This window comes from Anoplopoma fimbria, chromosome 18 (genome assembly GCF_027596085.1).
Source record: "Anoplopoma fimbria isolate UVic2021 breed Golden Eagle Sablefish chromosome 18, Afim_UVic_2022, whole genome shotgun sequence".
Lineage (NCBI taxonomy): Eukaryota > Metazoa > Chordata > Actinopteri > Perciformes > Anoplopomatidae > Anoplopoma > Anoplopoma fimbria.
In genome coordinates this window covers 9,402,947-9,417,674 of record NC_072466.1, presented here as the reverse complement: position 1 = coordinate 9,417,674, position 14,728 = coordinate 9,402,947, and the positions used below count along the sequence as shown (strand labels likewise).

The following is a 14,728-nucleotide window of genomic DNA, read 5'->3' as shown; positions in this document are numbered from 1 at the left end:
TTCATAGTTGGGATGTCTTCAATATTAATCTACAATGTAGAAAAAAATAAAAATAAAGAAAAAACATTGAATGAGAAGGTGTGTCCAAACTTTTGACTGGTACTGTATACACACATATATCATGTTTTCAAATTTGGCATCCTATGATATTTTTACTGCTTAATAATTGCCATTCATCTTTGCAATTCATCATCATCATTTTTCTATTCTTTTTTAAAACAAAGATGTGATAAAAGCCAATAATTACCTCAATGATTAATATGATAGCCAAAACATTTTCTATAGATAATATAACACATTAATTAATTCACACACATGCACACACACATGCCTTGTTACAGGTGATATGTGCACATGGAGACAAAAAAAGACTACATAAACTATAATAAAATAATCAAACATAACTAAAATGTGTTTTAGAATGTATCAAAATGCTGATTTGTCAATTAAGCCTCTTAGTAGAATGGTTGGGGATGGATGGATTCCTGTTTATTTCATTTTTTTTTTTAATACAGCACAAAAGACAAATACAATTTGACCAAAGGACAGTTGAGTCGAGTTCCTGTCCATCCCACCAATGTCCCCCGTGCCCCAAGTAGTGGACCTTTAATACATTTGTGTACAGCCAGACATCCATACACAAATGCACCACCCTATATAAATACATTGATATAGAGGATGGATCGATTACTGTTCAGTTATTTAAGTTAATATAAAATAAAGCATGACAATACTGAATTTTTAAGGCTGATAACAATATTCATTTTAAGGATTATAGCGATTTTGCCTGGTGGTCCTTTTTCTATAAACACAAACAATAATGATCTGTTCATTTTGGCTATTAAAGCTGAAAATAAACTTGTCAGTGCTCTCTGGTGGACAAACAATGTATTGAAGACACTCTTTCTAAATGACCTCAAACATTTCTTTAGCATTTCAATACTGACAGGCCGGGCGATTTATTGATCCAGCTCTAATATAAATACACTTTATTGCAGGAAGAAGATGAGTAGACACAGCAACAATCATCACACTTAACTTCTGATTGTGATAATATTAATGCACCTTTACACTGAGCCAAGATTTTCATTAGGAAACTATGACTGTGCTATTACTCCTTAAATTATCCCTCAAATACACAAAGAACAAACTCAAAAAGAGGCCCATAAGAAAAGCTGTCATTTTAACATATACCTGCAAACTTGTGAGGATAACTTACCTGTCTGTCTACAGGTTAAATGTATAGTGGTGAGGTCCAACTGTGGGTTAAACATTGGTCAGACTTAAAAGGTGTGAACTTGCTTTTGTTTGTGTCTACAGCTTGAGCTGCTACCTGGAAATGGCCAGTAGAAATCCCAAAGTGTTTTTACTGTTTGATGTTCAGTCTGTTAACTACAATATAGCCAGCATGAATCAATGTAGAACTGCATTCTTCGAACTGAATTAAAATGTCATATTTTTATCATGGGCTGCCAAGCTGAAAATAATTACTAAATACAAACACTGAAAGCAAAAGTGCATTTGTCATAACTCGAGAGCTTTGTGGACACAGATGAATGTACGAGGCATTTATTGTTCATTCCATGATCTGTGGATAGCTTTCAGGAAACATTGTCACTGTCCGTATATTACAAAAGATCAGGAAATTCAACAGCCTGATTTTAGCATAGCAATCTGGTCTGTGCACACAGGCAATACCCAATTAGGGCCTCAGACAAAGCAGCCTGTGAACTGTGAATGTCTCTTCCAACAAGCACGTCCGACCTGAACAATGCTGTGTGTGTGTCAAAATACAAAGATCGATAAGTGCTGTTGTGGATGTGAAATGACACAAGGGCTGTCAAGAATTTTTCCCACAGAGATCAACAAGAAAATAACAATAACCAGAGAAAATCTCTGGTTATTTTAGGTCCTTGTTCCAGTTCTCTTTCAGGAGCATGATAGTTTCATTCTGGACTCAATCTACAATCTACTCCAGGATGACTTTAACCCAGTTACAGCTGCATCCCATAAATCATATGACTGAGGATGCGGTTAAAAGTCTGGCAATCACTTTGTATTGCAATAATGTCGCCCCACACCCAAAGTAATTAAATATTATTCATGGAATTGAACCTTAATTGCAAAAGTATGTACAATAGTTCACTAAAACAAATTCGTATAAATAAATAAATAAATATAAACAGCAAATAATCTCAATAAATGGGCTTGAACCCTCACTAGAAGTACATCTAACCATTAAAGCTTATTTTTGTCATAACATGTGTGAACAAATTAGTCTGTCTGTGGTGTTACCTGACCTCTGGACTTGATCCTCCTCCACTAAATCAAATGAAGGTGACCCATTCAATAACAAGTACTTAATCCTCGGTACTCTTTAACTAAGGTTTGTGTATTGAGAATAACTTTGTTGGAACTGAAAGGGGACAGGAAGCACAGTTTCCTCCATGCATCAATGTGGAGGAGCAGATCCCTCAAGACCTACAACTTCAGAAAACATCACTTATATTATTCCAAACACATGCCTAAAGGGGGGGAAATCCTACAAAAGAGAAACGATAACCCTGTATATATTGTCTAGATGCAGAATCACAGCCAACAAGACTTTAATACATTTTAATGACATATCCTTCAAGTTTGATAAAACTTTGATATATTAAGTGTCTTCCTGCTATACTGTTATAATATCCAGTAGATATACTCTGCATCATATATGTCATTATGTGCACAAACCTCATAGGGAACTGGACACATAGCTTTGCCAAATGGCCATTTCAATCAGTTGTTATAATATAGAGCGATGTGTTTATATATTTTGCAAAAAACAATATGGACTATAACTGGAGATTATTCAATTCGGTTATTTTTAAACCAACAAACTGCAGCCCTTGTGAGGCTCTGATGAGGAAATGGCAGTTTCCGACTGTCTCCCTTTGAAGGCTAGTGGTCAATTATTGCTTCATCCATCCCAAAGCGGATAATTGTTTTCACTGCCGATGTGTATTGAGCATGCAGATTCCATTAAAACCCCTTTAAAGAGCCCTGCGGCCGCTCCACGGCCCCAGGTGTGATGCCTTCACACCTCCGGCGGCCTGCAGACGTCTGAAGTCAGTGCGCGGCCGCTCGCAGTGCCAGCCGGCCCCGATGGTTGACCCATTCACACGTACAGGCAGCACCACCTTTGATCGCGGGGGGATTTAACTCCACAGAGACGCGCAGGCCTCAAACTCACTCAGTCGCTGGAAATAAGTGGTGGAGGAAACATGTCTTCAGTTCATGGGAATATGCGCGTCGGGGATCTCAATCATTTCCAGATGTATCACGAGGGACCTCTGCAGATAAACAGCATGGTGAACTCAGGTATGTGGCATGCAGGGGAAGTCATCATTTTGTGACAAACTATGTAATAACACACAGCAACGGGAGCAGTAAATAACGGGTTCACTGTCTGTGGGTTTGTGCGTAATTTACGCACACGTCCATTTATTTATCCAACGATCTTGACTAAGATAAGATATTGATCAATAGTCTGATCTTTTTCTTTTGCAGATTATGGAGCCTCAGATGTTACGAACTACTTCAACCCTGCAAACTCTGCCCCGAGGGCGGATAAGTGCGTGGCAATACTGACCCACAGGAGAAAGAGGACCAACTTCACCCAGCAGCAAATCGAGGTGTTGGAGAAGGTTTACTCGGACACTAAATATCCTGACATCTACCTGAGAGAGAGGCTGGAGGCTCTGACCGGGCTGCCGGAGTCCAGAATCCAGGTAATGTCTCGTCGTAGAATATCTCAATGGAAAAAAAATATCAAGTAAATGTTTTCATATTAGAGTTATTGTAAAATTGTTTGACTAACCTCACGTTTTTCCACCCACAAATTCCAGGTGTGGTTTCAGAACAGAAGGGCCAAATCTCGTCGCCAAGTTGGCTCATCAGTGTCGATGAAGGTCGCCAACCCGCCAGCAGCTGGCCCCTTCAGCCAGCTCCAGAGCAGGATGGGCCCAGAGAAAGGTCATTATTACAGTTACATTGTTTGTGATTTTCTTTATGGTTCAGTTTTATCCCCCCCCCCCCCCCCCCCCCACTAAGGCATCAAGTGTTCAGTTCTTTTTTTCCCCACCCCTACAAACATATTTTTTTGTCCTCCCAGAAACAATTTGCTGCTGAAATGTCTTGTACACTTAATTTAAAGTCACCTACCTTTTTTATAATATGTTGCTTGAAAACTACACAACATTCATTTTATTTCAGAACTAACTTCTTCACCCTCTTTTTTCCCTCTTTCAGTTTATGACAACAATCACGGAGCTGACGCACACAGGATAGGAGGTTTCGGACTGGAGGAGAGCTTCAGGCCTACAATGCACCAAAACACAGATGATGCTCACAGAACCAGTATGCCCACCAAACCCAACAGCTACGAACACACGTCGGTCTCTTGCATCTATGAAAAGGAGGGAAGCGGGGTGAAGCCTGAGCAGATGCAACGACGGGAGCTGAGCGTTAACGTCCCGTGCTGCAACGTCCATCTGTATCCAAAGGAGAACGAGCATCCTCCCAAGATCGAAGCCAACATGTCCGCTAACCAGGGTCAAAAGGTTCTGGTGGAATATGACAATTTCCCTCCTAACAAGACCATCGGACCGGAGATGAAGGTCGTGATTCCTCCCATCCCCAGCCAGAATAACTTCAGCAGGTCATCGCCGAAGGATAATGGATGCCAAATCCAGTATCCATGTGTGAGGACCACAGGAGACCGGTTCAGTCACTTCTCCCCGATCCATGCTGCTGAGGCACCGGACTTTACTGACTCAGACTCTGACTGGGAAACCGAGGCCTTGGCTGGCTTTGGTGGCTTTATGTGATGTATTATAAGAGCTGGTATAAAGACAGCTTCATGTATCATAAGAGTCAGTATACAGTTGTTTGTGTAAAAGGAAATCTTTTATTTATTGTTAAATAGTAATAAAATTGATGTGGAAAATAAGAAGAAAACTGCTGATTGGTTATGTCTGTTAATAAATACTTAACACTAGGAGACAGATTACTGCTTTGCAATATTATGTTTAATATAAAAAGACGGAAACATTTATATACAATTGCCCTGAGGCACTCTCATATACAACTTTACAAAACTGAAAAAGGAGATTCTCAAGGAACAAACTGTTGACTTAAATTTTCCGGGCTTAGTGTGGGGGTTGCAGCAATAGCCATGCCAAATATGGAAATGCTAAGATCATCTCGGGGAGTAAAAGGCTTCAAAACACCAGAGTTCTCCTTTATAAAAATACCAAAATCTCTTTTCAGTGCACACAAAATTACAAAAGCCATTTCTCAATACACAGCAGAAATGTGGACGATAGTCCTAATAATCAGAGATATTGTACAATTATCTACAATAAACAATTTTATAAAACATTCTTCGGCCTCCCTGTGCTTACCATCAGTGGAGCAACAGAACACAACACTTACAGGGTTAAACTTTAGAGATAGCAAAATATTGTTTCATAACCATACACACCTACTCAAAAATAAATAAATATGGACTATAAAAACGGTAAGAATCGATGTTTGGCACATGAAACCAATAAATAACCATTGACAGTTTGGAGATGTGGATTTGTGACAACAGCTAAGGGTTATTTCAGATTTGTGTTCAATTGGGTGCACCAACATTTTCATAAGATAAAATGGGTGGATAAAATACTTATGCCATCCTCCCTTCAGCACAACGCTGCTGGAGTCTGGGCAGAACTCTTGAGTCGGTTCACTGGGACATTCAGATTGTATGGTGGTGGTCCACAACATCCAGGTGAGCAGTCTTGTATCAGTTCAAGTGAAAGCACCATCTCAAAAGACAATATTAATGGACTGCACCTCTGCGTGTGCATGCACCGGTGTGTGGTGTGGACGATGCCGGTACTCAGACTGCATTGGTGTTGTTGGCAGAAAATGCGTGCAGATTGCCAAGCTGACTAAGGCCACTCTGGATGTGTGCCACGTGGATCTCCACATTATTCTGGAAGCAACTACAAACACAAAGAAGACAAAAGTATAAGAATTGTTCAGTACTTTGAGGCTTTGCAGTGACACTGATTGAATCACATAGAAAACTAGCCATTCCATCAACCATTACATGTAGTGCGACTTAAACCAAGGTACACGACTTTCAAAGTTGTCAGATTGCTGTACTGATTAGACTACACAACTTGCTGCCTGGTAATCGGGAGTATTACATTTGTTGTGGTTCTCACAGTACTTGGCTTACTAGCGACCATTTAAAACTTAAAAAAATCATCTACGTCCACACGGGCATTTCAGCATCATTTTCGCACCATCACATGACATCAAAAGTACACTGGGCATGCGGGTGTCGGTGTAAACAGGAAGTAGTTTGTTCGCTTAGTTATAGAAATTACAACAGAGGATTAAAGTGCTCTTTAATACTAAAAGGTCATGCTTGATACTTAACCTTTTTTTTTGGTGTTTGTTAAACCTCCATCGCCCTACTCATAGCTGCAGACCGGGGACTTCAGGCTTCTGCTCTGTAGGGCTGATAAATCCGCTGGAAACGCTGCTCGCTAATCGCTCCAATAACTGCCTGAGGCAAGCATGCCGTGCTCAGAGCCATGAAGCCCGCCACAGCACAGAGCGCTATCGCTTGTTTATTCAAAGTTTATTGATATTGAAAGGGTCATGTCCAGATTGCACCAATTTTTCACACGGCAATCCCTTGGGTTCCCGTCAATACACCCCCAAGTGTGAAATAAATCCAATGAACGGTTCTCAAGATATGTGAAGGAAATACCCAAACACAGACAGAAAGAGATTCCTAACTAGAACTACATCCAACGCCCAAGTTGCTTCGGTCTGTGTTCCTCTGATCTGAGGCTTTTGTTTGGGAGAAAAAAAATCAGGGCTAAAGACGTGTGGTGTGAACTATGCATAAGGAAGTTTAGTTAGAAACACTGAAGGGGCTTTTTACCTGAGGTTGGAGGGATCAATTGACGCCTTGATGTCATTGAGGGAGTCTGTTAGAGATTTAAACTCGAAAGAATTCAGGTCTCCCCCATCTGCCAGACACTGAAACAAACCAGGAAAAATGATACAATTAGATACAAAAGCTATGGAAGAAAGTTCACGTGTTGAGGTCACTGCCAGATTTGTGTGCACCTCATTTTCATATATACGTTACATCAATTGTTCTTCTGACATGCGTTAGAACATTTGTGAGCAGGAATGAAAGCAGACAGCAGCTCAGCATTTATATATATATATATATATATATATATATACCTCTACCTTGATCTGTAGCAGTAGAGCAGTGAGGCGGGAGACGAGGTGTGTCAGGCTGGGGTTTGTCACACTCTGCTGTCCGTCCTTCAGCGAGTTGTTCAGCTGCACCATCTGCTGGGCTTCGTCTTCACAACGCCGCCGCAGCTCTGTGGGATGGTCGGCTGGAACCATGCCCTGATCTGGAGCAAGCTGCACGGACACATTTTTTTCAGATTGGTAAAGGTTTGACTATGAAGTGAGATGCAAGGAATATCAGACCGGGGCATGACATATCACAGCTAAGCATATTTCCCTGTTCAAAGCTTCAGGGTCAATAATTAGTGATGGGACTGAAGTGCATCTATTGACTTACATCACAGCAGAACTGCTGAACTTCGTGGAGCACCTTATTCAGATCTTTATTAAGCTGTTCAAGCTCAAGCACCGTGGTAGCATATCGCTTCTGAAAGTCAAGGTCAATAGGCATCGAGTACGACTTCTGAAAACAAAAGCACAAGCATAACATTAGTTAAGCTTGATGTTTGAATCTCTGACGACATTTAATGTTTTGAAGCAACTTTTATTAAAATGATGATGATTGTACCAGTTTCTCTGCCTCCGTGTTCATTTCTTTCAAGTTCTTGATGTGGTCTTTCTTGATCATGAGGATCTTGGACAGCCTTGTCTAGTCATTAAAAAAATAAAAGTTTTTTTTTAATAAGTTTTAGGATGTCAGATTTTAGTATTCCATTTTTATCACAGGAAGTATTTACCACTTGGACAAGGAATTTGACAGGAAATCCTCCCAGAGTATCTCCCTCAGCACCAGGCAGTTTGTTCCTCCATGGTGACTGGTTGATAAGAGGGTCATTGTCCTGTTATAAAAAAAAAAAAAAAAAGTAATTTATCTTCCTCAGCAATCTAGAGGAAGATCTACAGAATTGGACATTACAGAAAGTCGTTTTTCTATTAGAACTTGATTTATTGTGATAAGGTCTGAACTGTCCTTATACAGTAAATGCCACCACTGACTAGCATTTCTAAATATACATTTGCAGACATACGCTTAAAACCTGCTTGTACAAAATATGTTGACCAAAACCATTTTAGGATTATTGGCTGGCTGCCAAAGTATCTGTTACAGTAGATAAGCCTTCTCACAGCAAGAGCAGATTTAAACCAGTACCAAATAGCATTGACAACTGTGAGACACTGGGTGCACGCGTTATGATGACACAGCACACGTATATATGCTATTAGATGCAGGGGGTACGGTACCATGAGGACGGGAGTGGTAGCGGATGGGTAAGGCCCCCTAGGCGGAGTGATGACGTTCTGCATGTAGCGTGATATCCGATGCTTCTGGGCGAAGGCTGAAATGGGCATGGTCTCATTGGGCTCATTGCTCTGGAAAAACACAATCATTATCTGATGTTTAACACTGTATTATTAACACATTCATTAAGTACAGCTAGCCCACATAGGCAACTCTTACCAGGACTTCGTAGTCAGGCACAGTATGTGTTCCCAGGCCACTGCGGTCAAAGGTGACACGATAGGTGGCAGCACTGGTGTCCACTGCATCGATCTGCCCTGTGAACAACCCATCATGGACGCCTCGGAGTCGAGCTGTGGAACAAAGAGTAAAAACAAACATCAGAATTAACACGGGTTATACAGCTTAGATGAGTGTTGGACATCCTGATTTCTGATTTGAATTTCTATATGAGCCAATAGACAGATAACGATGCAGTCACTGCAATAAGGATTTAGATCAGTTTGTAGGTCAGTTCTCATAATAAATATTTGTGTCTGACTGCTGCTTTCCTTACTATTGTTTTCTTTTTGTGATCAGTTCAGGGAATATAATCAACCTTCCGTTGGATTTGATTATGTTTTTGTTGGACATCAGGCAAATACTGAAAATTATAGACTGGGTGCTTTGCAGGTCATTTGAATGCAATGCCAATAACAATACAGGACTTAACCACAGCTGCCTGGCTGTTGACTTTGCTAACACATGGGTGTGTGTTCATTTCAGACGTTTTACCAGTGACTTTGGTTCCTATGATGAGGGGCAGAGGGATTTCATCTGGAAGGTCTTTGCAGTTCGACACGTCAGACAGTTTTCGTTGCTGCAGCAGGCGCATCTTCTGCCTCTTCTGTCTCAGCGCTGTCCGCTCCTCAGCAAAGAATGCTGATGAACACCTGGAAGGGGCAACAAAGTATAATGCTTTAACAACATTTCTTTTAAGTCTTTTTTGAGGAAACAGCGTCATAAAAAAATACAGGGAGAATACAAATTGATATACTTTGACATGTTTGACAAACACGATGAATGAAAATGGTGTGTAGAAGCAAACATCTTAAAGATTGCAGCATACCGTCGAGGTTTCCCCATCAGTCTCCTGATTGTTCCCCACTCAACCCTCGTCAGCTTTCTTGTTTTCAGGTTGGGGAAAGACTCCTTGAGACACAGGCAGAACTCATTGTCACCCTCAAAGAGCGGTCTGGAAAAGAAAACATTAATGCACAACAAAGTTAAAACATTGTTGTTCTACAAACATTGCTGATGAAGTAGCTGCTGACTTCTCAAACAATGTTCAGTGTTATTAAAGATAATCAAAAAGCATCTCTGAATTGATTACAATTTATCAAAATGAAGTTCCATCTTCTGGAGGTGAAAGAAAGAATTTACCTGTCGATATTAGAATAGAACCATTCATAGATGCACCATTTGTGAGCTTTGGGTAGCTTAAGGAGGTTTCTTAATCTCAGCCCTATTTTCTGGGATGCTTTCTTATCTGGTGTCACCACATTAGAACATTTCTGTAAAGCAAAACATTAAAACAGTTATTCCACATAAAAGGCACATATGTTCTGAAAAATAATGAGTTCAATAAATTGAACACCTTATAAGGGTTATCCAACATATATTCTCATTTATACTTCCACGACGCAAGGCAGCTGTAAAATGATTCACTCTAAAGCAACTTCTTCTTCTTCCAACTAAGATTTACAATTATTTGATTTGAGGGGCTCAACATGTGTGGTCAAGCAGACGACTAGCAAGAAAGCACCATTGCTAAAAGGCTTTGTTTACTTCACTGGTTTTGTAGCTTATGTTTAACAAAGGAGAGGCAGCGCTACGGAGTCATGTTTTACTCCGTACCACAGTCTGTTAATTTCATCAAACAACTTGGCAGCAACATTGTTTTCTTATACACTAAGAATTATGTTTTTATGCAACATGGAGCCTTTGTTCCTGCTTTGAGAAAGAGAAACACAGACACAGGAAGTAAGGGGCTTCTGTTCTCTCCCACTCTCTCTGACAAGCAGCCAATCTGCCAATGTGGTTTTTCAGCAGCTTCTTGAAATGGTGACAGACAATGAGGCCATCTATTGACTGTCCACTCCTAGTCCTGGTTACTGTGGTCAACATCATGATGTGGACTTCTTGTTTTTTTTTTTTGTAAGAGAATTGGTTTACATTTTCTATGGAATAGTAAATGATTTAAGATGTAGTCACATTTAGTTGGTTTGATAGGGGAGTTACTTCTGTAGTCCATATACACCAGATATTACATTTTTATTTCTCAGTCATTATAGCACGCACGGAAGAATTTATTGCTTCAATTAAACTACAGTTACAATCAACACTGATTGGACATCAACATAAAAAGGTGGCAAATAGTATTTGCAATAGTAAAACTAATGCTGCAGCACAAGTAGGCTCAGTGACTGGTTAGAGAGTAGTAAGGGCTTCTACTCCCTATGAATCACTTTCATAGAGAGCAGTCTTTACCTGTGGTGTGGTGCTGACCCTTTGGCTCCTCCGAGGGGATCTAGAGGGGAGACGCTGCTGGGGCGACTCATCCTCCTCCCGAAACAAACGACTCCTTTTTGAGCTCCGTGTGGGCTGGAAAGACAAATGTGGAAAGAAGTTTAGGAAAAGTGCCATTAATACTTCAAGAATAAAAAGCCTTTTCATACCAGTGGTAAATATGTGTGTTCATTATTCTTGTAAAATTTTACAGAAATCTATTTAATGCGCAGTTGTATGCGAAGGAAACTGAACCACATTAGTTGGAGTATGCAGGAAATGTAGTTGAATTTATGCAATCATGCAGATACACACAAGATTTAGGCAATATATGTATCAAGCTTAATAAGTATGTATTTAGGCAAACAATGGATGCGCCGATCCAACATTTTCAATCCTGATAGCAATACCTGGTCTTTGGGTATTGATATCAAGTACCGATCCAATACCAGTGTTTAATTAATAAGCTGTATGCCTCGCTGTGTCGAAGTGACTGAAATCATTGTCTTACGTGTAAAGAAACACACGGTTTGACTTAAACATTGCTTTTTGAAAGTGTTTACCTTTTTAGTGCAGCAACAAATTGGTCAAGACTTAATTATAGTCATTATAATACATATATAATTACTGATATCCAATCGAGCTTTTTAAGTCAGTATCGGCCCAATATCAGTGTCAAGACAAAAATATGTGAACCATGTTTTTTTGGTTTTTTGTAATCTATTAGGGAGAATTGTTGCCAACTCCCCCAGAGAGCATAGCATGCCATTCTGACACAAAGAGTTTTCTGATGAAATGAAAATATCCAGATCTTACACATCGCCATTATTTCTGGTTTGCAATATTTTCTAGGGGTCCCAAACTGGGCCACTGACGATCAAAAATATTGCCTAGATAGATTTGTACTTGACATACTGACCAGCTGCATGTTTAAAGCGCATTCCTTCCAAAATCAGCATTTCTTAATGTGGCAACAAATTCAACTAGGGAGCTGGAAAATATAATTGCTAAGAAAGCACTTAACTGCCAGTGACCGTTTAATCAACATTAACACTTTCATATCAATCGACAACCCCTTATTATTCATATCTATAAAGACTGTACCTCTTTTAAACAATCACACTCATATCATGCCCCTCAAGTCCTAATTTGCTGTATGTGAATGTTAGAATGTTTTTGTGCCTTATGTGACAGATATCTCTTGTGAAAGACATATCTGTCACATAAGGAGACTTTCTTGTTAAATACAGGCTAAATAAGTAAATAAAAAAAATAATTTAGACTTTAAAGAGCCTACTACGACTCAAACATTGGAAATATAAACCATAAATCCCACGCTATAAAATACCAAGTTTGTTCATTACATCACTTCAACCATTTTTCAAGCCAAAAGTAAACAAATTATGTATACAAGGGTAGGGACTCAGACATATTTTGCAAATTTTTTTCAAAAAACATTGTTTGGGTAGAATTTCAAAACATAATGTAAACCATAATGCAATTCAGTACATTAACACTGCAAATACTATTTTGTGGAGTTAGTAATGCTCTAGTAATTTGTGAACTGATCTTTGCATTGTACTTGTATCACATGGCATTAACTAACTGTATATGTAATGTTCTTAAGCAAAGCACTTATAATACTGTGTATAACAGCTCATCTATTGCCTCCTCTTCACAAGTTTAAAAACGTATCTTACTGTGTCCATTGTGAGGGAGGAATGTCGTCCCCTGGTGTTGTGAGCTCTTGGGAAGCTGTTCTTTTCATTCAGAGTGTTGGACAAACTGCCCTCTATTAAAAAAAAAAATGCATTTACTCAAAATAGTGTGAGGACACCTGATACGGGACCCCGTTGAGACCTTATTCATTATATAATTCCTGACTCAAAACTATTCTCATCATAATTATAGTTTCCACTTAAAAGTGAAACTAAGGTAGATTATTTTCTTGGGAGGTGTTGACACATTGTATCCCCCCCGATATGGGGCCAAAAGTTCAGCGGATGCAATCATAGGACAATAAACTGCATCAGCCACATATGTGAGGTAGGGTGGGTTGTCTATAGACATTGTGACGCGTCATACAGGACATTAATCCAATAAAAAGGACATAGGATTTCTAAACACTTTTAATCAGGAAACCTATAGCATATCTCTGATAATGCACATTCAGACCAGATCAGAAATCTTCACTGGCCAAGTATAAGATAAGATAAAATAAGATAATCCTTTATTAGTCTCGCAGCGGGGACATTTACAGGATTACAGCAGCATAGAGGATAGTGCAAACAAGAGACATAGTAAACAAAAAAACAAGATCAAAACAAGTATTATAAAGAAGCAAATGAGCAATAAAAAACAGTAAAGAATCCACAATAACTGACATATACAGAATAATTATTATAACTATTACTGCACACAGATTCCTTGTATGTCACAACATAATAATGTTGTGACATACAAGGAATCTGACTCAGTAGTTCCCAATATACTTACACAGGGCCAAGGACAGATGTGCAGAAAGTTAAATAAAGAAACAGCACACATACCTTTGAGACTGACAAGTGCCTCTGCTGAGGAGCCTGAGAAAGAGAGGAACAAATGGTACAATGCTGTGAATATTGACCCACACACTTAAGGGTGATGAAAGGTGCCTAGGCCATTTATCTTTAAGTTGAACTCAATCACACGTCACATGTTTATTTAAGCCATCAAAGAAAACATCAGCAATTAGCTTAAGCCTATGAGACAGCCCTTTAAACATTGACAAGTTACATATAGCTAGCGCAGTCAGCTAGGCCTTCATCCCCAACATGAGCTGTCAAGAGCCGGCACAACACCAGCTGGACATGCGTCAACGAGACGAGCTACACACGCTAATGTTAAAGCCTGGTGTGTGTGTGCGTGTGTGTGTGTGTGTGTGAGGCTACTCCAGTGTTAGGGTAGTCCCTTTGTTATTGCTGCTTAGCTAAAGCTAGCCGACGTTAGCTCCCGGCTAAGCTAACGTTGTTTGTTTGTAACTTGCTCAACTCCCACATTAGCCATGGTTAGCATCTCATGCTAACAAGCGTTAGCTCGCTGACTTGGACAGACCGGTGTCTCTTTTGCGTCTAAAAATAAAATGACTTTATGAACTCTGCCCGAAACTTACGATGTTCGTTTCATGGACAACAATAGCGGTGTATCACCAAATGTGCGTTTTTTTTCAACTGCGGGGCCGCTGCGTGTTTACAGTGCAAAACTCCTTGAATTTGTGTTGTTACTCACTCTCGTCTAACAGCTGGTCCATCTCCGCCATCTTGAATTAGCCGCGCCGCTTTTTCAAAGACCTTGTCAGATTGCATTCTGGGTCGGGACGCTATCTGGAGGGCGATTTAAGAAATTTTAAAAAAAGCCTGTAGTTTATCAAATATGTGACTGAATAATCACTTTGTGGTATATATGCAAACACACACTTATGTTCACTTAAATTAAGTCCAACTTTCCGGACAAAGTTCTTGGAAAAAAACGTTTCTAGACATGAACTGGAAGTCAGAATAGGCATTCACCATGCACTTGAGTTACAGTCAAATATGTATTTTTTCTTATTTAATTCATTGTTAGGAAAGGGGTAATAATGCTTAATGC

The 14,728-nt window shown here is 39.7% G+C and overlaps 2 protein-coding genes across 4 annotated transcripts; one reads left to right on the top strand and one right to left on the bottom strand.

The window, feature by feature from the left end:
• The first annotated feature begins 3,255 nt into the window (after positions 1–3,255).
• Positions 3,256–4,868, top strand: mixl1 (Mix paired-like homeobox). The gene is made up of 4 exons (XM_054619041.1): positions 3,256–3,360; positions 3,550–3,770; positions 3,888–4,014; positions 4,291–4,868. Exons 1-4 carry the CDS (start codon positions 3,264–3,266, stop codon positions 4,866–4,868), a joined length of 1,023 nt encoding a protein of 340 aa, XP_054475016.1. The 5' UTR covers positions 3,256–3,263.
• A 189-nt stretch (positions 4,869–5,057) lies between these two features.
• On the bottom strand, positions 5,058–14,448 carry lin9 (lin-9 DREAM MuvB core complex component). 3 transcript variants are annotated; one of them, XM_054618258.1, is made up of 15 exons: positions 14,369–14,448; positions 13,651–13,683; positions 12,802–12,893; positions 11,084–11,197; positions 9,977–10,107; positions 9,663–9,788; positions 9,329–9,486; positions 8,774–8,907; positions 8,557–8,685; positions 8,052–8,153; positions 7,883–7,963; positions 7,652–7,777; positions 7,300–7,488; positions 6,989–7,086; positions 5,058–6,032 (listed from the first exon to the last, which is right to left on the bottom strand). In XM_054618258.1, the coding sequence occupies exons 1-15, from the start codon at positions 14,397–14,399 to the stop codon at positions 5,927–5,929; spliced, it is 1,650 nt and encodes a 549-aa protein (XP_054474233.1). In that variant the 5' UTR covers positions 14,400–14,448; the 3' UTR covers positions 5,058–5,926. The 3 variants fall into 3 exon arrangements, with proteins under 3 accessions (XP_054474233.1, XP_054474234.1, XP_054474235.1); XM_054618259.1 differs by having other exon boundaries at positions 7,306–7,488; XM_054618260.1 differs by lacking the exon at positions 14,369–14,448 and adding an exon at positions 14,253–14,334.
• Between the last annotated feature and the right edge of the window lie 280 nt (positions 14,449–14,728).